Source organism: Protopterus annectens, chromosome 2.part0 (genome assembly GCF_019279795.1).
Source record: "Protopterus annectens isolate FY-2018-M chromosome 2.part0, PAN1.0, whole genome shotgun sequence".
In the NCBI taxonomy this organism is placed as follows: domain Eukaryota; kingdom Metazoa; phylum Chordata; order Ceratodontiformes; family Protopteridae; genus Protopterus; species Protopterus annectens.
The window spans coordinates 1868733345-1868760620 of NC_056728.1; the positions used below are offsets into that span (position 1 = coordinate 1868733345).

The 27276-nt window shown below is 38.0% G+C and overlaps 1 protein-coding gene across 1 annotated transcript in view; it reads right to left on the bottom strand.

The window, feature by feature from the left end:
• The window catches only part of IGSF21 (immunoglobin superfamily member 21), a gene marked incomplete at its 5' end in the record, with an annotated part of 1235684 nt that overhangs the window by 674201 nt on the left and 534207 nt on the right, over positions 1-27276 (bottom strand). Inside the window, one exon of the mRNA XM_044061896.1 lies at positions 15424-15892. Within this exon, the coding sequence (XP_043917831.1) occupies positions 15424-15892 (469 nt within the window). The remainder of the gene's footprint in view (positions 1-15423; positions 15893-27276) is intronic.

A 27276-nucleotide genomic window follows, 5' to 3' on the forward strand; every position in this document is an offset into this window, starting at 1 on the left:
GCAGTTACATGCAGTGAGGCTAGGAGACATGCATGTGGGTCTGGTAAGCTGGGGGAGACCCAGACAGTCTGCATACTTGCAGCCAGGACTGCTGAGGTGGTTACTTCAGGGAGTGAGCTACGCTGTAGCAGTGAGACTGAATGTGAGCCACAGCTGCTTGTGGGTACTGATGTTCCCTTGGACAGGGTAACTGCAAAGGTAGAGGTGAGTAGTAGTACCCAGGCTGACAGTGAGGCACCGCTGTCAGAGGATGCCAGACTTCCTGTGTAAGGGGAGCTGGGAAGGGTTACCAGGAGAGACTTGAGACAGGCTTAGCTCTTTAGTAGCTGATATTATTAACTGGGAGGTGACAGTAATTACTACCATATAGTCTGGGTAAAGGGACACAACTGGAGAATCTGTGTCAGCCTTTCCCAGGAGAGTCTGTGAAGTTGTATAAATACTTATCTCAAAGTGTGTGTGTGTGTGTGTGTGTTGTGTCAGCTACTTGGCAGAGACACGAAGCACTGGTTGGACAAAGAGGGTACTGGAGGTTTTAGCTTGCCCAGCTAGGCTGAGACCTGGACCCTATAGCTGTACCAGTGGGAAGTCTTATTGGGGACCTGGTGAGCAAGGGAGCAACCAGCCCCAGACTGACTGTGATCTCTGTGTGCACTTAATGGAAATTGTACTTTACTGTGTGTATTAGTTATCCTTTCCTCCTCTAGAAGACGACCTCCCTGGTGTTAGAGGTGAGGATTGAGGCTCCTTGACTGCTGGGCCAGGGCATGGTCATCACAAGTACATTAAGTAGTTTTAAGATAGGTTGCACGAAGTGAGAGTTAAGTTGATTGGCTATTGAATCTGAGCTATTGCTGTTTTTAGGTATTGTTGTATTGGACTGAATTTGTTTTAATAGCTTGTTAATGGATTTCCAGAAAAGTTTATGATTATTATATTATCTTTGCTGGAGGATGAAGAAATAGGCTTGCTTATTACTTTTTATTTGACATTTGTTGAGGTTTACCATCTCTCTGAATTGTTCAAGATCTGACTGGGTTTTGATTTGTAGCCATATCTTCCAGGACCTGTTTCTCTGTAGCATCAAATGTTTTTCTTCCTTAGTAAGCCATGCTACTGGATTAGGTTTTACTTTTCTTGTCCTAATAAGGTCTTGTAAATCTAGATTTAGTATGGTGGAATAAAAAAAAAAAATATGACTGTTTCGTTAAGAGGTAGAGTTGCCAGAAGGGTCCAGTTAGATTTTTTGAGAGGATCAATATATGAGTCTTTATTGTGTACTTTTTTGTAGTTTATAAGCAATTTTTGTTAAAAGTGTTATAGTGATTGAGAGAAAATGTGGGCAGTTGATCGTTTATAATAGCAAGTAGGCAGCCAGAAGTAATATATTGTTATGATTATTGGTTAGTATCCAATCAGGTATAGACTCCTGTCACATCTTTTATCTATTCAGGCAGGAAAATGGAAATAAAATAAAGAGTGTCAAATCCAACATACCTTGCACAGTAGATTATCGGTCTGCAATCATGTACTCACGCACTGGACATGTATAATGTTTTGAGATCACTCGTCATGAAATATTCAAAATACTTTCCTTTTGTGCCTGAAATTGTGTTCTTTCTGTGATATATTCAGAGCTATTTCATTCTTTTAAACACAGTTTCCTTCAGTTGAAGGGTATGCATTACATTTACAGTAGTATCGTAATTAGTATAAGCAGATATTCATTTATATGTCAACTTTTCAAAGCTGAATTAATATCAGAATATTAAAAATGACGTTTACCTTATAAAATCAACAAACAAAATAATGAAAGAAAATGAATGAAGGAGATTAATTAAAAGATGCAAAAATGTATATGTTTTCCACAATGTTGAGTTCTCAGACATTTTTCATATGCACGTGTTTGAAATGTACTCCTTTTAAAAGTGTGGTAAAAATACAGGTCTATATTAGATCACCGAATGCTTAAAAAAGTGAATGGTGATTAATTGACCCTATGTAAGTGAAAGCTTACAATTTCGAACTGTCAGAACAGCGATTTTTTTCCTAGGGAAAAAAATCACTGTTCCAACTCCGAGACCGCACTACAGTGCCGTAAATATCAAAGTAATGAAGCGGCCAAGCAAATTCTTTCCCAGGGAAAGAATTCACTTAAAAGTTGCTTCGATATTTTGCCGTTTCAAGCTTTTGAGTTCGACCAAGATGCATTTGAAAGAATGCATCTTCAGTCTTCTAATGAGGAACCTAAAAATCCATAACTCTAGAATGTAAATTCTAGAATCTGTACTGATTACTGGAGCAAACCGGTACAGATAGAGGTATGGATTGCCGATCTCTTTATAGTATAATGCCATGTTGTTTATTTATTTAATGACTTGATTTTATTTTTAGTTAAACAGCTCTTCTTGAACTTTATGTATTAAGCTCTTGTCTTTACATTTGATTCTTTACCTGCTTTGGGTGTTTACATCTATTGCAGGGATATAGCTGAAATGTCACTTGATCTGTAACAAAAGCATTATTGTCATCATTATTTTTCGCTATCGTGATAAGCATTAGGTAGAATAAAAAATAATCTCCAAGCAAGTTTGTTTCATATTACACAAGCTAGAAAAGGATTTTTACACTGTATATATTTCCTAAGAAAGTTCTTATTGTTTTCCAAAAGTAGCCACCAGATGGCAGGGAGGTACTGTGCCAGACAAATTACTATCTGAAGTAATAGGTCCTGCAAATATTATGTGTTGCAGCATGGTTTGCTGTGGATTTGTTTTATTTAATTGTTAGTTATACAACAATCAGAAGAAGTTTAAATTCCTTTTACAATTCTAACTTGAGTCACTCTTAATAATAGATGTAGGCACTTAACTTCAAAATATGGTAAAAAGATAAAATCCAGGTGAAAAGATCGCATTTCAGACAGCAGCATGTGATAATCCATATTTAGTTCATTTCAGAATCATTTTTTCTCCACTAAGAGACATGTGAAAGGAATCTAGCCTTAAAATTCATATTTATCTATAGTTAAGTGATACTGATAAACAACACTGTCTCCAAACACTGGGCTTAGGACGGGGTGGGACACATCCCTTAAGATGATTATTTTCCTACATTAAAGGGAAAAGGGAAAAGGAAAAACACTCATGCACATATTTCTCTCAGTTGTTAGAAACTGCTAGAAAACAATTTACAAGAAACTTCATTACTGCTGTAATCATTTTTTTTAAGTTTTGAATTGACAGCAGTCAGTATAAACTATCATGGCATGTAATATGGTATTATTTAATAGAATATTGCCCCATATGGAACGTGCTGAAAAATGTTGGACTAGGTTAATGAATTTGCACCGCAAGTATGAAATGTTAATACAATTGTTACAGTCATTTGTAAACATTAGGGAGCTCACTGAAAGGGGTCATCAATTTTGTTTTCAGTACAGCACTGAAAATTCAAATTCCGTTATGCAAACTTAATTTACAAGCAATTTGCCATGCTCTGTCTGACTCAACTGCTCATTTTGTTTTAAGAAGTAAAAGCCAATTATTGCACTCAAATGTGCAAAAAGATAACAGCCAAGCAGGTGTGTAATCCAGTCTGTATGTGCTCTACACTACTTTAGCAGGAGTGAGGTCTGATGCTTCAAAACTATGCCCTGAAATAAAAAGGAAAACATGTTCTCAGCAAAGAGGATATGCACATTTACTAATGTATAAAACAGCTAGCATACAGCTGTGTGAAAAATGTTGATATTCCCTCTAAATGGGATAATTCAAAAGTTGTGACATAGATGGTGATCATTTTAATACTGCTTCAAATGTATTAGGTATCTAGAGCAACGTTTTTTGTGTTGCAAAAAGATTTATCCCACAAGGTATAGACACACACAGTTGAGTCAGAAAAGACTGACCATAAAAGATAAGGTTTGCATAAAGCAAATATCTACTGATTTGGCTTAGAATAGGCTGAGGTATATACCAAAGGCACAAATCTATATAATGAAGCAAATACATGCCATTACTGCTTTTTTTACGGTTTCATTTCCTTTTTAATACCATGATGGGAATTAAGCCCATTCCTAGGTCAAAGTATGATTAAGGTTCATGAAATTAGTATTGTGCGTTTTACAGGACCCACAAACTGCCCAGAACTGACTCCTTCTGCAATCCATACAGATGTATGTGTATCAGTAACATATCTAAGTTCTATTGCAAATTCTTTTGCATGAGACCCATTGTTTCTACTACTACTGGGACTGTCTGGGTATCCTTCCTCCACATTGCCCTTGTTTCTGCCTGTAAATCCTGGTATTTTTTGACTTTTTGTCTCTCTGTACATACAAAAGACAATGTAGTCACTGGATGTAGCAATTTCAATGCTCAATGTTACTTTTGTTTTCTTTTCATGGACTGTTATATCTTGTTTTCTTGACCTATTTTTTGAACTGTTGTTAACGGGTAATCCCATGTGATATAAATTTCATAATTTTCTATGATGCTTTGTGGTTCATGTTTTCAATGCTTCTCACCTACTTCAATATTATGACGTTTGTATAATCCCCACTGAAACAGTTTTGCCACATTAGACCTTTCAGTATATAGTCCTTCTGCCGTTAGTGTATCACACTCAGCAACAAGATGTGCGCCTGTTTCAATTCTGTTTTACAAAACCTGCATTGGTCTGTTTCTCCCACATGTTCAACAGACTTTGTAAACCAACATGTACATAGTCCACTATCCTGGGCCACCAATATTAACCTTTCATCTTTTGGTTTAAATTCACCTCTCCTTAACCATTCCTTCATTTGGTCCTAATCGATATGAGGTTGTTCCACGAGTTTTCTGTACTTGCAACTATATTTATGCATTTTCCACATTTCCTGCCTTCTCATCTGATCCTTCACCTTATATTCTTTCTTTTGTTTTTGGCACATTCAGTTGCTTCAGTATGTTGCTTCTTATGAAAGATAAACAGAATAAATATATAGGTTTGGGGGAGGAATCTCCACCCCATCCGAACACATTCAGCAACTTAATTATTCTGTGTATGAGGTCAAGCTGCCTTTGATAAAGGCATCTAGTTGACATTCAGTTAAATTCAACTAGGTTTATTTCAGGGACAGCACAATTAAGTAGCAGCAGATATGAGTGCCACAGCCACCTTTGAAGTGAAAAAGTGGCTGATCTCCTGCAAAAGTATAAGGGTGATTATATAATTTTATCTTTCAGGACACAGGGATGTGATGCTACTTTTTTGGGGAAAATATTCATTATATCCAGTCCTGTGTTACATGCAAGAGGTTCTGGCATGATTTTCTTATTTCTTGACTTTCTCTGACATTGACCTTCTACGTGTAACCTTTGGCAAGCTGAGTTTGTGTGTCTTTACCTTGAATAATAGATTATTTTCAAAGGAACCTATGGTGTACAGATGTACACAAGCTGCTGAAACAACAGGATTTCATTAAATATAAAATGGTTAAATTAGCCATTCTGCTAATAATGAGCTGATAATTTATAAGTAACAAGCTTGTGTAACATGTAGAACTATGTGAAGATATACCAGCTGCTTACTCCCATGACAGGGCAATAAGGAAACTAATGCCAGTCAGTACCACATATAGCTAAGGTAAATCTGAAACATTCTGTGCTAACAGAACATATTTTAGGACTCTAGTGATAATGCTTTTCTATAAATGGAGAGGAAACTTGAATAAACACAATGCTCTTCTACTACTTTAACAATCATATCTTTTTATTCCTGTTTGACTATCTGCTTATGCAAATATTATCTCCGGCATTTATTGTGTTAATTTCATAAAAAGACTGTATGGCATTCTTAGTTACATCTATTTCTCACCCATTCTCTCTGCATCTTCTGTATTTTGAAAGACAGTCATGAATGTGAAGTCTCTGTTCATGAAATCATCTTAAATGCTGACAACCATTTTATCATTCAAGTCACTAGTGCTATTTGTGAGATGTCACCCAAGTAACTTGGTACATAAATAATGGGTCCCCTTCAGATGGTCGAACTTTTAAAAGTACAACTTTCATAGGGTTGAGACCATATGATTGAACTTTTAAAATCTCGACTGATCTGAATGGAGATCTCCATACAGTGCGGAACAGGAAGATTTCCCGTTACTGCAATGTAGTGCGATCTTGGAGTTGGTATATTTAAGTAGGGGGTGTGTGGCAGGTGCAGCACCCCACGTGGTGGGTGCAGGGGGGCTTGCCCCCCTGCTAAACAGAGTTAGGGTTTTTTTTGTGTGTTATGGTGTTTAGTTTACATGGTCAATGTTTCAAATGTTCGATCATATGGTCTCAGCCATATGAAAGTCAAACATTTGAGATGTCGATCATGTAAAGTAGACCCATAAATAATATATCTGTCATCCTTAGCACTGGATCAACTGATGCTACTTTTCTGATTTTTTTAGAGGTGCGACTTAACATAAAAATGAAGGGTACCTCAGATAACTCACCCAGCAGTCTGCATGCCTACATGCCTATTATTGCTTTACTATATATCCTTATACTGTCTGGGTTGCCCATACCTGCTGTTTTGTAATACTCTGCAGTGCTCCCCCACCACACATATATAACGGTCAGTATATTTTAAGTCACTCGTGCTCCCCACACTACTAATGGTTTTCTTTCTAAAGTATTCATCCAAACTACTTTGGGTATTGTGAGGTGCTTTCTTTTTATTTTCCCAGCCTGCATGCTCATGTTAGATTACCTCTTTGTCAAAAACAACCCGCTACAGGACACAGGAATTACCTAAACTGAGAAACTGACAGCACAGCGTGCAATTGTCCCTACCATTCCAGACATTAGGATACTTTATTGTGAGAAAAAAAGCATTAGAAGAGCCTCATTTCCAGATGATTTTAGGAATGCAAGGGTACTCTTTTTCATTCCATGTGCGTAATTGTGTCACTATGCTTCATCAAAGGTAGGTAAGTGGTGCAGCTGTGAGAGAGCAGTCTGTACAAAGAATAACACAGCTCAGAACCATGCTTAAACAAACAGGCTATATATGTTGTTGTTGTCTTTCAACTTTTCCCGGTTAGGGGTCGGCACAGCGGAACTCCGGTCCGCTAATGATTGGCAGTAGATTTTCATGGTGCCGAGTTGCCAGCTCGATGCCCAACCTTCAACGAAGGCACGCCCATTTACGCATGTCTTTCGGAACGCCACTCAACCTGCGGGGAGGACATGCAGACTCCACACAGAATATATATATATATATATATATATATATATATATATATATATATATATATATGTGTGTGTGTATATAGGTTTACCTTCAAAATGTTGAATGCTAAATGGTTGAACATGAATTGGTTGAATGCACTATATTGAATGATCAAAATGTTGAAATAAAATTAGTCTAAACTCACAATGTCGAAATTATCACATTTGCCCATTTCTGCACTGTAGTGTGATATCGGAGTTGGTATACTTAAGTGGGGAGGGTGTGGGGGACACAGCCCCCTACATGTGGGTGCAGGGGGGTGTGGCCCCCCTGCAGAATAGTAGAGGTGATCTCATTGCTTTTTCAATTAAATGATTTTAGACATTTTGATAATTCAATGTTTTGGGTTTAGATGTTATTTTTCAACCAAATGAACATTAGACATTATGGCATTCGACATTTAGAAGGTAAACCTATATATATATATATATATATATATATATATTATAATTTCAGTTGAAAATGATGAAAATGTCAAGAGACTGACCAAACTGATTCAAAAATAACCGTGGTAATACATCCAGTCTTTTGGAAAACCATGACCAAGATAAATAAACAAACAAACAAAAATGGTAAGAAAAACTAGTAATGAAAAGGACAAATGGCAAAAAAGAAAAAACTAGTATGTGGTTCTGTTTAGACTATGCTGTCCTTGTACCTCCTTATCAAACTCATTCCTTAACAAACACCTTCAAAACACACTGCTTGCTTTTAAAATTCAAAGAAGCTTGTTTTGTTATTTCAGGCATTTTCCAAGCATTTTTTCAGAATGTTTGGATCATGTCTATGGCATTCTAAACTTGAAGAAATGGGTCCTGAAAGCATGCCAAACCTATAGTTTCCAGCACACCAATGCCCCTTCTAGCAGCCATATTGTTCAGCACTGAACTCTGTAAAATGCTATGCACTTGCTCTAATTTTCATGCAGTTTTAGTCTTTCCATTTGTGCTGTCAGTAAGAAAATTAACACAGATAACTGTTAGGGACGAATTCCAAAATACTTGCTCTCAATGTAAATGACCATTTAAACTGAGAGCAGGCTGAAAGCAGGTGTTTTGGAATCTGACCCCAGTAGCAAGCATGTTTAATGACAGGCCTTGCATCAAAGTAAGTCACTTAACACTGAGACCAAATCTTTTGGAATTAGGGCAGATGTACAGTGACAGCAACTCTTTTGGAATCTGACCTTTACTCTCACTTGCAAAACCAGCTATGCAATTTTGGGTACCCGCCTTTGACTTCTTGAAAAGGTGATAAGAAAAACATTCCAAGTGTGTCTTTTCCTCATGTGCACCTGCCAAAAAGTAGTACCCTTTTTACAGGTCTCTGTCCCACTTATTCTTAAGTGCATGGGTCCCTCTTTCCACACGAGTGAGAACTGACTGGAGGGGACCATCATCCATGCAGCCATGTAGGAGTCTGTGTCTTCTTTATTTACTGATCTTCGTCCTGGTACAGTGCCTTCATCTCAGTGTTGAGAGTATCTGTCTCACTCTTCTCTGAACTGGGAACATCTGTGTTTCAGGATGGAACTTAGTTGCACCCATATGGGGGAGCTATGTGGCATTCCTTCCCTCAATGACCACCATATCATGCTGGGTAGAAGTGAGAGGCATTTTCCTTGGCCTAGCTCATCTACTAGGTGGTTGGTGTGAACATCACATTACCATGGAACATCCTGTGCTTTCCTCCTGACATGCATGTGCTCCCACATGTATGCTCCAAGACAGCTGCCTGCACTAGTTTGGGATTGCCAAGCCAATATCCTGCAATTGCAGTCAATGGTTGTTGCTTTCATGGAGAGCAAGCAACACTCAGAAACCACTTTTATCTTCCTCTCAGGAGGGGAAAATTAGCATAAGCCTTTCTTTCCAACCTTCCTCCTAGCTCGCCCTTTCACAATCCTGCTGATAACTTGAAGATAGTTACGGCTTCAGTGCTCTACACCCCCTACACCACATAGCCAGGCAAAAGGTAATACATTCATGATATGAGATTTAATTTGATATGTAGAATGAAGTATGTGATTCTGTATCTGTGAAGAGAGTTATGGACTGATTAACAGCAAGAAACTGGCATATTTGACCTTGTGTATTGTTAGTGATTGTAATAACTTGCTTAGAACTGCTGTAGGTATTGGTGGGGGGTGGGGGGCTAACACTGGTCTGAACTAAGACCTGTCCTTCTTTATGTCTTCATAAGGGGCAGTTTAGAATGTCTGGAAGGAAAATTATGTAATTTTTCTTAAAAATACAAAAAAGCAAATACACTCATTTAATACAACTGAAGGAGAATATAAGAGGAAAAGGACTTATGAAGACTGGAGGAGTGGTATAAAATGTGACAGTCTTAAATTTCATGAAAAACATATATAAAATAATGCTGTTGGAAAATAATAACCTATGAAGAGTGTAGACAAGTTCATGGGAAGTAGTCACAACAAAAATAGCATACATGGATTTGGTAGCACTCACTGTAATTGTCAGGGGTTAAGATGGAAGGACACTTGTCCAATTTAATTTTTTGGAGACTTTGCTAAAACAACTATTTCCTTAGACTGAGGCACCATGAGGTGGTATATCTCCATACTCCAAGGTGCACTTGACCCAAGAGTTGATTACATACATATGTTATGAGGGCATAGCTGGTAAAAGCTTTCAGCATGGATGATTATGAAGGCTGTGTTCTCTACAAAAAATACACTGGACTGAATACAATTTCAAAAAGCTTTTTTGATTGACAGTTCACTCAGCCTTGCACTATTTAGCCATATATCCTAGAATCCTTGTTGTAGATGATTTAAAGGTAAGCAACAAGAGTGGAATACAGTAAACAAGAAAGTCAAGGACACTGTATCTTTCAGTGGAAACAAATCATTAGAACAAAACTAGCAGTTATTGTCCCCTTGACTGTTGCCTTCTACTTGTACAACACTGCAACAGGAACATACAAGGCCATGTCAAACCCAAAGCTGTTGGACATGCTACACTTAAAGTAATCCCAATCCCTCAGAGCCACACACTCCAGGGATCTAAACCTTGTCATCACAATAAACAAAACATGCTGGAGGGATAGGTTCCTGACCCAGTGACTCCCCAGACTCTGGAATAGATTGCCCATACATGTTAAGCAGAGTGCCTCTTTGGCCCTCTTCAAAAGGAACCTTGAAGATTGGATAGGAGAAAGGAAATTCACCCCAGGGATCACGTCAGTCACCCTGTTAGACAGGGGTCCAGGGAAGTAAATAGTATGGGAAGAAATAGCCAGGGAATTGTTATGACTAGGCTTGTATAGGCCCTAGGGCTGATAGCCTAGTACCAACCTATGAACCTATTAGTGTGATTCACTATAGAGTCAGCTATTGCTAATATATTACAATGTGTGTTTCCAGCCACAGGAGTCCTTATACTTGTTGGCTTGGAGCTAGAGGGACTCAGTTTAACTGTGGGTGACTGTGCAGCTGCGAATGCATTAACGTGATTAGTATTACGTGGATGAGTTCTATTTAGACATGTTTATGAAGCTCAGGTGATGACTTTGTAATAGCATCACATATGTAGGTATATTGTTAGGTAGTTGCAATGTGAAGCAAGCTCTTTACTAGCCTATATGGTGAGGGAGAAGTTACCCTCTAAAGTGATCAGATATTTGCACCCCTCGCAAACTGCATCTGAGAGAGACAAGAGAAGATGATCACCAGTAAGCTTGAAGCAGTGACTATACAGTCTCAGGGATCCTAAAATAAGCAGGCTAGCAAAATAATGTGTCAAAGAAAAAAGATACTGGGAAGTAACCACATATTTAGTAACTACCCCAAAGACTTAGTAGTAAGATCACAACTGCTACCTACAATTATAAAGAACCAGTAAGGAATAATGTGAACACACGCACACACACACACACGCACACATGCACACACACGCACACACACACACACACACACACACACACACACACACACACACACACACACACACACACACACACACACACACACACACACACACACACACACACACACACAAAACAATATTACGCTAAAGTATAGTCTGTCATGGTAAAACACCAACTAGCTCAGTAACCTGCATCTCAGTAGATTACTAACTACCAGAAATAGTCAGACTCCATGCCACAGAGGGATGAAGCCCTGACTTTTAGTCATATGAACTAACTTTGAGTAGCAGCTTTGCCACTGGAGGAACAGGGTAGGGTAGGGTAGAGTCAGATGGATGGTTCAGTGCCTTCTCATCCATCCTAGGAGAGGGCATTGTGATTTTTGCTTGCCATATCAACTTCCTGCAAGAAAAGACTTGCAGATTCTAGAATGTAGCAAAAACTGCTAGTGTGGATTTGGTGCTATCAAGCTGGTGATGGCAGTGGTCATTTAACCAGTTGGAGGGTATAAAACACCCCAGCCATGTTGCAAGTACTCACATCAGACATTCAGGAATTTGGGTTTGCTCTAAACAGAAATGCATTCATAGCCTGTATTTGGAAAAATGTGATTACTGACATCAGAGCATTTGATAGTTTCCCCGTCTAGTGCTGAAACATAAGACAGACCCAGTTAATAAGGGGAAGAAGCGAAACCTTGGTGGCACTTTGCATGTTATTATTTCAAGAGGCAAGAGAAGTAAGCAAGGCACAATCTCCACCGTGCCTGCCTAGATGATGGTCACTTTGTCTCACTCTCATGCTTGTGTAGGTAGGGCCCACTCTAAGAATGAAATGATTGGATTGAAGACTGATAAGATGGGAGGGGTTTAAAGCTGGCAGGCACAAAGGAAAAATATAAAAAAATGGGAAACGTAATCAGCAAAACCATTCTGATTTTATAGACCCAACAGTACAACTACATTCAGAAAGTCAGCTGCATAATCTATTTCTTCTTTACTATCTAGTCTGAGGGAAGAAATACATTTGCTGCTGTCAGATTATGCCAGATATGTGGATATATAGCATGAGTTAACCACCACTCATTTAAGCTTTCACTGCTTTACAATTACATTTAAACCCTTACACTTACCTTTCAGCATGTAGCATGGAACATTTAAGCCCTTACACTTACCTTACAGCATGTAGCAGGGCACATTTACACACTTACCTTACAGCATTTAGCAGGGCACATTTAAACACTTACCTGACAGCATGTAGCAGGACACATTTAAACCCTTTTACTTACCTTACAGCATGTAGCAGAAAACATTAAACCCTTACGCTTACCGTACAGCATGTAGCAGGACATATTTAAACCCTTACACTTACCTTACAACATGTAACAGGGCACATTTACACACTAACACTTATACCATGTAGCAGGGCACATTTAAACACTTACATTTACCTCACAGCATGTAGCAGAGCACATTTAAACACTTACCTTACAGCATGTAGCAGGGCAGATTTAAACACTTATCTTACAGCATGTAGCAGGGCACATTTAAACACTTACACTTACCTTGCTGCATATAGCAGGGCACATTTACACCCTTCCATTTACCTTACAGCATGTAGCAGGGTACATTTAAACAGTTGCACTTACCTTACAGCATGTAGCAACAGCATGTAGCAGGGCACATTTAAACACTTACACTTACTTTACAGGATGTAGAAGGGCACATTTAAACACTTCCACTTACCTTACAACATGTAGCTGGGCACATTTAAACACACACACTTACCTTATAGCATGTAGCAGGGCACATTTACACACTAACGCTTACCTTATAGCATGTATCAGGGCACATTTAAACACTTACCTTACAGCATGTAGCAGGGTACAGTTACGCACTTACACTTACCATACCACTTGTAGCAAGGCATATTTATGCACTTACACTTACCATACAGCATGTAGCAGGGCACATTTAAACACTTACACTTACCTTACAGCATGTAGCAGGGCACACTTACAGACTTACACTTACCTTACAGCATGTAGCATGGCACATTTACACACTTACACTTACCTTACAGCATGTAGCAGGGCACATTTAAACACTTACCTTACAACATGTAGCAGGGCACATTTAAACACTTACCTTACAGCATGTAGCAGGGCACATTTACACACTTACACTTACCTTACGACATGTAGCATGGCACATTTAAACACTTACACTTACCTTACAGCATGTAGCAGGGAATATTTAAACACTTACACTTACTTTACAGCATGCAGCAGTGCACATTTAAACACACTTACCTTACAGCATGTAGCAGCACACATTTAAACACTTACACTTACCTTACACCATGTAGCAGGGCACATGTAAACACTTACACTTATCTTACAGCATGTAGCAGGGCACATTTACGCACTTACACTTACTTTACAGCATGTAGCAGGGCACATTTAAACACTTACACTTACCTTACAGCATGTAGCAGGGCACACTTACACCCTTACACTTACCTTACAGCATGTAGCACGGCACCTTTATACTCTTACATTTACCTTACAGCATGTAGCAGGGCACATTTGCACACACACTTACCTTACAGCATGTAGCAGGGTACATTTACACACTTACACTTGCCATACCGCATGTAGCAGGGCATACTTACACACGTACACTTACCTTACAGCATAAACACTTACACTTACCTTACAGCATGTAGCAGGGCACACTTACACACGTACACTTACCTTACAGCATGTAGCAGGGCACATTTAAACCCATACACTTACCTTACAGCATGTGGCAGGGCACATTTAAACACTTACACTTCATAAGTAATGCGCAAAGTAATATTTTATAAAAGAATATACAGTGTTTACCATAGAGCCATAAGTTGAGGCTGAAAAAGAGAAGGAATCCATGCAACAATGACACTAAAATGGGATTTTTGACAAATAGTATTGCACACTCCTGTTATGGATTGCTGGTATAATTATTTCATTTAACAAATAATTCATCAAATTGAGCTGTCTTAGATTTTCCTAAGAATATTTATCGGCTTCATATACAGAAGATACAAAAGGCCTTTTCTGTAGCAATGTCAGCACAAAGTTGTTGTGTAATAATGGGCACCACTTCTAATAAGGAGGACTTTGAGCTGTATGCTCTTAATTAAATTTTCCACTTTTGAAATGCTGACACCCTCAAAATTACAAGAGTAGGACTCATTAGGTTACCCAAACTGCTGCAAGAGTAGCAGACAATGATTCTTAATCATAAGAAGCTTTCAACTTTAATTCTATGATTTTAAGTGATTTAATCTCTTCAATACACTTTTCCTATGCAATCCTTGTTTTTTCTGAGTCATGATTCATTTCATTAATTTACTTTACATTTTGAAAACTTATTTTGGTGAAGTTTATATTTCACTTATTTATCTGTTCCAGACAGGTTTGTAGTCTTCATGACTTGAATATTGTTTCATTCAAGTTTCACAATCAATCAGCTTATGCAATTTAGTCTGAGTCAAGCAGTGGAAGCTTTTGTGCTGCAAGGTTTCTTCTTGTACATTAGTGATAGAGGTGTAGGTAGAAATATATATGTTTGTCACTGTATAAATATACTCATCAATTTGCATGCAAGTGTGGTGTGTGCACATGCATGTGCATGGGCTTGCATTTGTTCATATTAATGCAGTGATGTTCAATGTATGTGTGTGTGTGTGTGTGTGTGTGTGTGTGTGTGTGTGTGTGTGTGTGTGTGTGTGTGTGTGTGTGTGTGTGTGTGTGTGTGTGTGTGTGTGTGTGTGTGTCTGTGTGTGTGTGTGTCTGTGTGTGTGTGTGTGTGTGTCTGTGTGTGTGTGTGTGTGTGTGTGTGTGTGTGTGTGTGTGTGTGTGTGTGTGTGTGTGTGTGTGTGTGTGTGTGTTTGGGAAAATGAGAAGGCAAAACTGAAATAAAGTACTGACAAAAATAAAATAGCCACCAATACATTTACCTTAGTCTCATCTTTCATTTTATCAAAGTGTAAAAGGTGGTAGCCATATTAATTTGGATCCAAGGCATACTAATAAATCTGGCATTTAAACGTGGTACTCATATCAGTGTCTTATAAGTTAAGTACTAACTATTCGTTAGTATTACCTACATTTAATAACTTTCTGCTTACATTTTACATTTTATTCTGTATTTAGCAATAATTACTGCATACATATGATTATAATCCAGCCAAATTAGCTGTGATTTTTAGATTGCTTACCAAGTGTGACCTCAGACTGCATTGGCATTGATAAGGCCAGATGCTTAACTTCACAGCTGAAAAGGGCATTGTCATCAATTTGAGGGATCAGAGTCCAGGTGATTGTGGCCCGCACTTCTACTGTTCCATCACTCATAGGAATATGGTTGTGTCGGAAGTAATAGGTAGGCTCAGAGCTGTGAACCCACCTTGGAAATTCCCTGCTTATTACAGTCTCTGAAATAGCTTCAGTCACTGGACTGGCACGGAGGCCACTGTCATGTGTAATACTCTTAAAAGGGTTCTCTGTGAAGGGTCTTCCTCTGTCTTGAAAGTCCATGAGTGAGAGGGATTTCCTCATTTTGGTATCATCCAAATCCCGGCTGATAAGGGGTTTCGGTCTGCTGTTCTTTGTTCCTGTTATAGAAGCAGATGGGGGTTCTGCTACTGCAACAACTTCAATCAGCTCTCCTTCTCTTTTGAAATAGACCTGAAATAAAACAGAAAAAGAAACTAGTACGTGCAAATTGCATCTACAATTTAAGGAACAAGACAGACATTTTATTTACAATATTTAGGCCCGGTATGCTCATTTAGTTTTGAAATGGTTCAGTTATTAAAAGTACAGTTATATAACTAATGAGTGTTTATCTCTAAAGGATGTATTTCTCCTTTCATCCTATCTTGTTTAGCTTTGGAACATTAACATTCTCAGCTATGCCCCTCCTAGAACATACTTCACTGGTTCTTTGTAACCGACGCCACTGTTGCTTTACTTTACCACATATTCTCAATTCTTTTTAACCTTTATTCTCCTTCCAGTTCCTCATTAAGTAATGCTTAACTCAACCATTACTAATATTTCTGCACCCCATTCTGACCCCTCCCCATTCAGCCCAAAACAGCACTTCAATAAAGTTCAGCCTTCACCCCCAAATCCTTTATTTCTTCAATTCCTGACTCTTTCCACTCGATTTACATTCCAAAATATGTAATAAACCTGCATTCTTTTCTTCATATGTGCAGAATTCATCCAAACCTTTTTTATTGTCCTCCAGCAACTGCTCAAGTAGATAATACCATTTGTAAAAGATTTGCATGTACTGTCAGCACACACTGCCCTAATATTTGCAAATATTTACATAACAGTCATACCCCAACTGCTTTCCATTCCCAATGTTCTTCCTTTCCTCCCTTCATATAGCTTCCCTTTCCTACTTTTTTCTTTACATTACATCCTTGGATATTACCTCTTCCAAATTCCACGCAAATAGATACATTTTTCCAATGGAATTCTTGAATCCTCCCCTTCCTACTTATTTGCCTGTACCCAAGTCACAACTTGAAATAGCATAACTGTCTTAAAACCACTCTTACCTACTCACTCCAGTTAAAAATTGACCCCTACCAGTCACTTTTTTGTCCCTCTCACCCATCTTTGTTTTTCTGTCCATCCTTCATCCTCTACACTTTGTCTGATCACCTACATTAATGTCTCCATCTAAACATTCTTCATTTTCCCGCACTTGTCTCCTTTTCCTCTCTCATCCTTGCACTGCGCCATTTTATCCATCAGTCTTTTTTGTCCCAACCCTTCACTCCATTCTCTTTTTATTTTTATCTGTCATTGCATTGATCTGTGCAAAATGCTAGACAGTGCCCTCAGCAATTATCTCAAAATGTCTGACAATGTCTCATGCATTCCTTCACTATCCTAGGCTTATCACCTTCTCAGCTTTACTTCTCGCACAACTTTTTATGCTTTTAATCTCCTTCCATGGCAGTGGCCTAACAGGTAGCAAGCTCACCTTAGTCACTAAAAGATCAAAGATTGGAGGATATATAGCCACATCAGGATATTTTCCTACATCATATCTTTGGATTCAATTTACAGTATAGAGACTGCAGTGTAGAATAGGTGCGCTCATGAGGTGCTATCCTTTGAATTAGATATTAAACCAAGATCCCATCCCTCTCATCTAATAGTAGGTGAGGTAGTTGTAAAAGATCCCATGACACTTATCCAAAACAGTTGGGGTGCTTTATTTCTCAAATCAATTTCATCTATATCATATATTTCCTCGGAATTTTCATCTTCAGTTAGTATCTCTTTACAGCATTTTAACACAAATCATTCCAGTTTTCCACACACAAAAATGAAATCTAAAGAAAACACAAAGTTGGTTAAGTCCCACTAACCTTTTCCGTATGACCATTTTAATACCCGATTACCACTTCTTCACTAGACCATTCTTTATTCTACGTCACACACCACATGTCCATTTTCATGTGATCCATTTGATATCATTATTTTATCTGTAATATTCTCTTTACATATCTCATAACTGTAAATTGAAGTTTTTTTTCCTTCAAACCTTCCATTTCCAACAATTGCAACAAGAAGTGCATGAGTTCAGACAAATGGTTTATATTCTAAAAGAGAAAGAGCAAAACACACTAGGCCATCACCAGTGGATACTCTAGGGACATACTGCAGCTCCGCTTCAAGGTCTAGCACAATGCTATGGGAGCATGATGAATCTGACCCCCATGAAGAGCAGCCAGAGACCTCTCCATCTTCATCAATGCTTAGTTATCTAACAGCTCACTACACATCTGCCTACTTTCCCATGCAAGACAATCAACACAATTTTCTCCACCATGAAGCATGTCAGTGGCACTACGTCTGACCTGCTCTGAGGTGCAGTCCAGACTAGTAATAACAATATCTGTCACTGCATGGTCACCATGTAGTTGTTCAGCACTCTCCTGCCTGGTGGCTGAGACTGAAAACCTGCCCTAAAACTCCATTCTGTGCTCTAGACAACTTGCTCTTCTGTGTTTTACCTTTGCCAAGAATGGTGCTGCATTGACAAAGAAAACATCAAGTGAGTATGCCACTAAGGATTACTTGTCAAAGTGGGTTATGTGTAGTGACATACATGTCCTGTACATTATTTCAGTTATGCTAATGTGTACAAATAACAGTATAGAGCACTTCCATAGTCTGCTTATAAGGCACAGGCCAAATCCCATCTCCCCTCACTAAATTAACCCCATACCTACCAAACAATACATTTCCCTGCAAATGCAGCTTACATAGACAAATATACTGTGCAGTATAGATAATCATGCATATACCTCCTAACTCTATACCTACTATGACCCCCCATCTACCTAGTCAAAGCTACACATGTACAATACTTTACCTGAACTGTATACTAAATGTCAGTACGCAACCTGACCTAACATGAAGTGCATGTTATCTCATAACTACAGCTGACTGTGTCTGCCTCCATAAATGTGATCCTCTAAAAGAGATGTCAAGCTTACAAGCAAGGTTACGCCATGCCACCTCATGGCCACAGCAGATGAAAATTTCTCAGTGGAATGCTCACAAGTGGTCTGTACACTGGTCAACTCAAAGAATACAAGAGCAGACCCCACCCCTAGAACACTGGCAGCTTACTACTGTAAGCAGGTCTGTGTATCCAAGCATATCTCAAGCTGTGTTGACCAGGCACCATTAAATGTTACATTAAAGAATTTGTATGGGGTGAGTCTCATTACTTGTATAAGACTTCACTGCTTCATACAAATATATTATTCCTGTTGTAAACCACAAACAGAACAGCAAAGACTGAACTAATACCACACAAAATGAATTCCACACAAACTGGCCAGTGATCCACAGAGTTTTGCTTTTTATTAAAACACATGAAGAATCTCTAGCGCCTTGGCTGAAAAAAGCCTTTCACAAAGTACCTATTCCTGTTAATAACATTTACCATTTTTTACAAATAGGTTCATACATTCATAGCTGTGTACTAGACCAACAAACACTAAGCCATTTTTAAGCCTAGCTGCATATCCCAAATCTCTGACAAGTTCTGGTACCCTTAATAAGGGGCTTGCGAGATGAAACATTTACAAGCAGGTGCCTGGGAGATGAACCATTTGCAGGTTGCCTGTGTCCATTAGAGATACAGGTAGCAAAAAAGGATGAATTTCCTGTTCCCCATCCAGTTGTCCAAGTTACACTTGAATTTGATTAGGGAGGAAATCTACTTCACATGGATGGGGAAATCTGTTCCAGAGAAATGGCAGTCTCTGTGATACATGCCTGTCTCTCCAACAGATGCTATTTACATCACAGACAAAGTTTAAGTCTTTAGAAAAGGTAATTCTGGTGCTGTTTGTTTTGTGGATATGCATGAGGTCCATCAGAGTGGGGTCTGACAATGCTCAGTATGCCAAGCATAGATCCCCCCTCAAAAGCCTGTAGGAGATAGAATACAGAGATAGGGCTTTGAGGCAGTCTGCGTTGGACATGTTACCTATATTCTTTCAGCGAGGAACCTCTATGGACTTTCTAGTTGTTGGATATGCCTGGTTAGCCACATACCAATGCCTCCTTTAGTATGTGCCTGGTTAGGCACATACCAATGCCCCCTTTGGTATCTGCCAGGTTAGGCACATACCAATGCCCCCTTTGGTATCTGCCTGGTTAGGCACATACCAGTGCCCCCTTTGGTATCTGCCAGGTTAGGCACATACCAATGCCCCCTTTGGTATGTGCCTGGCTAGACACATACCAGTGCCCTATTTGGTTTGTGACTGGTTAAGCACATATCAAAGGGGGTGTTGTACTCAATGATAAGTCTGATGAATGCTAAATATGGTGGAACAACAACCTCCTTTGACCTAGATGCCATACCTTTGTTTATAAGTTGCACAACATAGAATGATTTTCTCACTACTGCAGTTATTTAATAGTAAAAGACTACATTACTGTCTATGTGTGTCCAAGAACTTGACTATTGGGTTGACTCTTAGGGGTGTGATATTTCTACATACACTATTACCAAAAATAATACTTCAGTTAAACACTGTAGCAAAAGAAACTTGCCTAAAGCAGTTAACATTCCTTCTCTTCCACCATCAGTTAGCTTCCTCAGTTGCAGGTGGTTCTGTAATCTGTTCTCTGCTTTAATTTCTGTAGCACAAGTATTTAGGCAATCATTTAGGCTTATATCATGCAGATTTGGACCTCTAAGCATGGTGATTATAGCAATGAAGGCTCAGTTCAAGAATGTTTCTAAACCACGCATTCTTCAAGCAGTTTCACATACAGGTTTACATGGCATTGTGTACCCACCTTAGCATTGCAAGGTGCATTGAGCATATGTGGATGTCTTAATGTCAAATGGGAGTTTCCTGCTTTCATGGTCCAGTCTTGCTAGCTATAGAGGTGCTGCCAATGGGGTAGTTTACCTACAAGTTTTAAAGCTCAACAGTGTATGGCATAATTCACACCTTCCATTCCCTTTTCAACATGATCAAAATGGCATGGCCCATATTGCACCCTGGCAAAGGTCATGCTATTAAGTTGTTCAGTACATCTTGACAATTCTCAGAACAGGAAACAAGCATGACTGGGAGATGCAAGTCATGAACTTCTGCTATGAGACTTTATGTCCATGGCTTTCAATGGAACTGGTTCATGCAGGCTGCTCCAGTTGTGTTCTAAGCAGATAAAGATTTTCTTTTTTCCCCCAAGCAGCCAAGAAGGCCTTTAAAATGGGAACTAGTGCGATAGCCCCCATTATAAGGTAGATGCATGGCACTGCTCCACCAAGTCAGGTAGTGATACCACAGACATTCCCTGAACTGCAAACACCACTACAGTGACCTGTGGATGCATTATCCAGACTTTCCTAGCTGATAGCAAGAAGAGGTCAGAGGGCACATGTCCAAAATGTATAATAAGTATGCTGCAAAGGCTTATTTTCTGATCCTACCTGTGTGGACTGAGCAATACTTATATCTCTCTTCTTTTCCACAACCTAAGAGACTATTGCAGAGGATAATCTTCTGTATCAGTGGAGATTGTCTAACTTTTCCAGGCAATGGGGTTAGTACATGTGCCTGTTATAATATACTTTGAGTATACTTATTCCTGCTACAGTAGTACTTTAAAGATGTGTTAATCTCATAGCAATACATACATGTTAAACAGATTATCTATACCACATGCATACACATTTAACAGATTATCTACAACACATGTTGTTTACTTCAGAAGCATTGCTACGGTGGGCCAAAGAAGGCAGCTACCTCAGGTACAAGGTGTTAGGTGGGGATAATCAGCAAACACTAGTGCATTCATTTTTGCCTGTAAGGAAATATTGCTTTTGTGGTCAGAGCAGCAGTGATAACTTCAGTGCTTCATCTGTGGTATAACTTGTATCAAGCTGATTTGAAAAAATGTAGATGACTTGCTAAAGTTTTTCAAAGCTGAAGACTTTTTTCTTCCATTTCTCCCTTGCTCTCATTATGCTTTATTACATCCTCCAAAAAACATTTATGGTTAATCTTTACATTTCTGTGGGTCACTGTAGCATTCCCTTAGAGATGACACTGAGGATTAAGCAATAAAAAAGGTATACAGCTGGTTCACACGATACATTATTTCCAAATTCTAAGTAACATTTTAATTTTGTGGATCTGGTGATTTGATCAGCCCTTTTGGAAGAAGATGCTCATTTGCTGGTTATGGAGCAGAAGATTCTTGAACATGTTTGTGACAGTGCCTATAAATGTTTGTTATGAAATAGGCCAACAGCAAGAATAATATGGTGTGGTTAATGGTCAACGTATGTGGTGGCAGTTGTAGCTGAGCCAATGAGAGACCTCCAGCAACATGAGTCACAGTTACAGCTTACTACATGGTGACTGCAGATCCCTTAATGTATTATTACGGTCAGAGTAACAGTTCTTACAAATTCCTTACAGGTCTTCAGTCTTTACTAAGTATGCAGTCTCTTGCTTTTTTCACATTATGTACAAAAAGATAAGGGTTGCATCAATAAGAAGGAAGTCAAAAGGTGCAGTGTCAGCATGTCATTAGCAGCAGAATACAAATTATGTCATTGACCACGCACAGATGTCTCTTGTGTCAACAGACAGTTATGTATAGACATATAGACATTGTACGCCTACTCATGTGAAAGACATGAGTCAAGCAGGGCTTGCATTACCAACATTTTGCAACAGCCAGCAGTCCATGATTCTCCCTGAAGCTGTAGGTCCTGGGCAGCCACTCAGAATGGCCCTGTTATAATCTGTCACTGCTTCCACCCTCTCATTGTATTTTCTTTTCTTGTTTCAGAATGTCTCTTTAGCCATTGTAAGCATTCATACTTAACCTTTTTCTTACATTCCTTCTACCAATTACTCCAATTTTCAAAAAACTGTTTCAGATCTGAATGATCCATCCATAACATTTCAAAATATCTCTTTAGTTCCCCTTTTAGTAACTAATCTTAAATTTTCTATCTTTTTCAATATCCCTTCATTTTATTATTATCAAAACTGAAAAAGCTACATGTTAGCTACAATTCACACCCATTTCTTTTTTTTCTGCTCAGTTTCCACCGTCTGCCCTCAGATTCTACATCGATTCTTTCAGGGCTACCCTTGACTTCTACTTCCTTCCTTTCCTCTCCCTCTATTTGAGTAATATATCTTGCAAATAAGAATGTCATTCATAGAGATATTCTAAAATTAAGCATGTGCTAAACTTTATTTTCATATAGTTGTCAATCTGCTTTTCTAGTATGAATTCTACTTTTCACTACAATGCAATCTTTATTGTTCTTTTTTTCTATTATGCATGTTAAATAAATTATTCACTACTGCATTTGTGTTATTCGCATTAATTTACTTTATCATGTTGGGCTGGACTTGAAAATGTTTTCTCAGGATCACTGTACTACCTTGGTTAAAAAATAAACAAACAAGTAAATAAATAAATAAATAAATAAATAAATAAAAGTACCACCTTTGTCTTCTATTTAGTTTCTATATATTGCAAACTCTGTCTTTGCAGTAATATTCCATCTTTATTATGCATGTTCCTGCTGGTAAATGACTTGTAATTCTGCCCTTTTCAGACATTCTGTAAAGATTCTGGAACTTGCTCCTTGTTTAGACTTTCTCCTCCATTTTAATGAACAGTTGAAGTCTGTTTCTTGCATATAATGACACCTTTAATCAGTGAATATGTATCGAACTCAGAAAACAACACTGTTAACTGCTTATTGTTTGTAGGTTCCTATACATAAATAATTTATTTACATTTGGTAAGTGAGAATGTCCAATGGGGCAGAAAGCCCCTTTCCAGCAGTGGTGCAAAGGAAAAAAGACCTATATAGATTACAAAATACAATATGAAAATTAAAAATTAATTGAAAGTATTAGTAGTAAAAAGAATAAGATTATGTGATATGGGAAGGCATTTTGTGAAGAGCACCCTGTGAAGGACATAGGTGTAAATAATAATAAGCAAGAGCGTGAACTAGAAGTGAGATTAATTCATGCAATCCTGAACAGCAGGGTGTTAATTAACAACTTTGCATCTTAAGAGCTTCTAAGCCAGGAAATCATGTACCTGGATGCTTTTCTCCAAAATTCTCTGCTGAAAGCATATTTCATTAGATTTATGATATCTGATAAATGGTGTGTTACAAAAATTTAAATATCTTAGATCTTTGTTAGACAATAGGCTATACACTGTTTTTAGTACCAAAAATATGTCTGTTTGTAGATGCTGGTTTTACACTGCATATTTATGAAAGAAAAACTATTTGTTTGCCAAATAATACTAGTTTTATGATCAGATGGTTGTATCTCTGTAAGTGGACAAGATATATTCAAAATATCAATGAGGAAATTGATCACCTTTTCATGAACATTTCAATGATGTATGACAAGAGGTGAGAACATACTGCTGTTTTGTGATATTACCAAATGCATGCAAAGTATGCATATAATAAATTCAGAATATTTTAAAACAATATTAGTTTACAAAGCCATCTGTATTATATTGCAGGTGCCAGTGGTGACATTGTGAGCCTTGATGTTTTATGTAAGATCGCACCATTTGTTCACTTTAAGGTCACAAACTTTTATGAAATTAATTCAGTTATGAAAATATAAGTCACAATCATAACTGCTTTTCTAAAAGAACATTTGTATCTCAGAATGTCTTCACATTACCCACCATATGTTAATGTCATCTTTTATTAACACCCACTGCTTGAACACACCACCACCCCTAACATAACAGTATCATACCTGCTTTTGCATTGTTAATGTAAAATTGGAAATATGTCCTATTTTTCATAACTTTTTGCAAATACTCTTTAATAATTACAGCTCAACAGCTCAAAGCACACCATGTTGACCATTTCACTTTTATGCTTAGGAAGTCATGTCAGCTTGTAGATGCACAAGATTTACGTATACCATTACCAGGACATCAGAAATTAGACTTTGAAAACAGTAATAAGTACACTAATTTCAGAAGAAACAGGGACGTCTCTTGTGAAGATGAGTATATTCTTTCAGGTTGGACAGGAACTCTGATTCCCTGATGACTATACTCTTGTAGGAAGTAATGAGTTAAGAAAATGTCAGAATGAATGAGGAGATTTTTTAAGAAATTAACTTCCTATTATACAGGCTTGGAATAAACTCTTCCTGGTTTCACCACAATGTAATTCATAACTTTTAATTTGTTCTCCCTTTTTTATAGAATACCTCTCCTAAACATTCACCTCTTCCAAATGGCCATATAACATCAGCATAGCAAATAACCTTAAATGGTCTCCCTTCAACCCTTGATATATAATGAACATTTTAAAATAAACCCAGATCTGCATAAGAACTTGGGAACAATACAAGACAAGCCATCCTGAAGATCTTAAGTCATTCAAGTCTATAGCTTCTTTACTGTATACGTCTAGTTCATACCCATAGCTCTTTATAGTGACCAGATGTTTTTCTTAGTCCTGGCTTCATTAACTAAGTGACTTACCAGCCAATAATGGTCAATATCGTAGGCTCATAGGAGGTTACTAGGCTAATGGTCTTAGAGCCTTTTTAAGTCTAGCCATTCATGCCCCAGTGTTCCCAACTGTCAATACCCATTGGCTAGAATGGCTTTGGTATATGCCTGTGCCTTAGGATATCTACAAACTGACACTATCCATAAGTGCCCCAGGCAACAAGCCAAGGGTGAATTTTCAATTTCCCATCCATTGGTCAAAACTGCATTTGAATCAGTTTAGGGAAGAGCTCTGTTTCATATAAATAAGTAGTCTGTTCCAGAGAAGGTGTAATCTCTGAGACACATACATGTCCCTCCAACATGCTTTTTTATATTACAGACTAGGTTTAGATCATTACATTTAGAAATTCTAGTGTTGTTTGTTTTGCAAATCTGTAGCAGATCCATCAGGGCTGGATCAGAGAATGCCTTGTATGCATTAGAAAGTGCAAGGAGTTATTAACACGATGACACTGTGATTGTTAATCTAGGATGCCCTGCAGTAGAGAAATTAATCGCTGTGACTTATTCATATTTTCATATTTATGTTAATATTTTCATAACTTAGAACCATAGATGTTATTGATGAGTATGTTGTGATATGCCATGGTGAAAGACAGAACAATTCACTGCCAGTGTCAATTTATATTACACTATACCTGAGATATTACTAGTTGTTTGTTAGTAATTATAAAATAAGCAACATTTCCATATGTACCCAATACTTCAAAAACCAAGTGGCGTACGAACTGTTGCATGACATCAGGTGAAACCTTAGATATTGTGGAAGAAAGCTCTCTTTGGTATTTGTATTGTGAATTATGAGATATTCAGTGTTATTTGTATTGCTAATTATACAAGTAAACACATTTTCATATTTCTGTAAATATCTTAATAAACATGCACTCACAGAGGAATTTCTTGTTGCTATATGAAACCTTTTGTCTGGTTAACAAGAATGCTCTAAAATATATATGTCTACCCTGAGCAGTATCCAAGATATGACAATTTGCTTGTGAGAGCTTAGCAAAAATATATAATTTTGAGTTTATATTCATTATAATATAGTGTTTATGGAAAGGACTATGAATGCACTGACAATATTCACTGTAAAAGAACATTTCTTACTGATAAAATTGCTATTTGTTCAGTTTTAGTAGCTTTTATTGTTCACAAAACGTTTACATTTGCTTAGCTTACACTTTTTAAGTTTATTTTTCAGGAAATGTTCTGGAATGCAGGATATGTGAAGGTTGCTGGGGTGTGACATTCCATACTGCATAGGTATTAATGATACCTAGCTTTATATCCATTTAATCATTAATACTGAAATGCTGGTGCCTTCATTTTCAAGCATGGCATAGGGTTCACATCCCAAATTGAGTAGAGCTGCAAATGACAGTCCTGGTGTCAATATATGTTTACTCATCCAGTTATGAAGACTAGCCTTAAAGATAGTCAAAGCAGTACATCGTTTGACCTGTAGTGGTAACTTTTTCATAGGCTGTGAATACATTGAGATAATAACCTATCTCTCCAGTGAATTTTGTTTATTTGTTGGTGTAGATTATGTCTCTACTGAAAGTGTTTGTAGAGTCACAGGTTTTGCAAAGAAACAGAAGGCAGACCTCTCAACCGTCCCAAATAACTCGGTTTTTACCGAGTTTTGGGGTCCCAATAACGGGGTGCCACGATTCCTGAGTGGCACTCCATTATTTCCGATTTTTTGGATCTATTTTTTAAATTTTTGCGCTTTCGGAGGTGACGTCGTCATGTGCGCAATGACGTCAGCTCCGTCAGCATGCCACTCATCTGTTTGAATAGGACTGCCATTTACTAAGCTACCATGCGCTTATTGCATTTACGTCTGCCGTTCGTGCTGAACACATGATTTACTTTTACTTCTGCCATTCGGACAGAGCACAGGATTTACTTTTTTTGTTCGGGCAGAACACAGGACAGGATTATTTTACTTTTGCCAT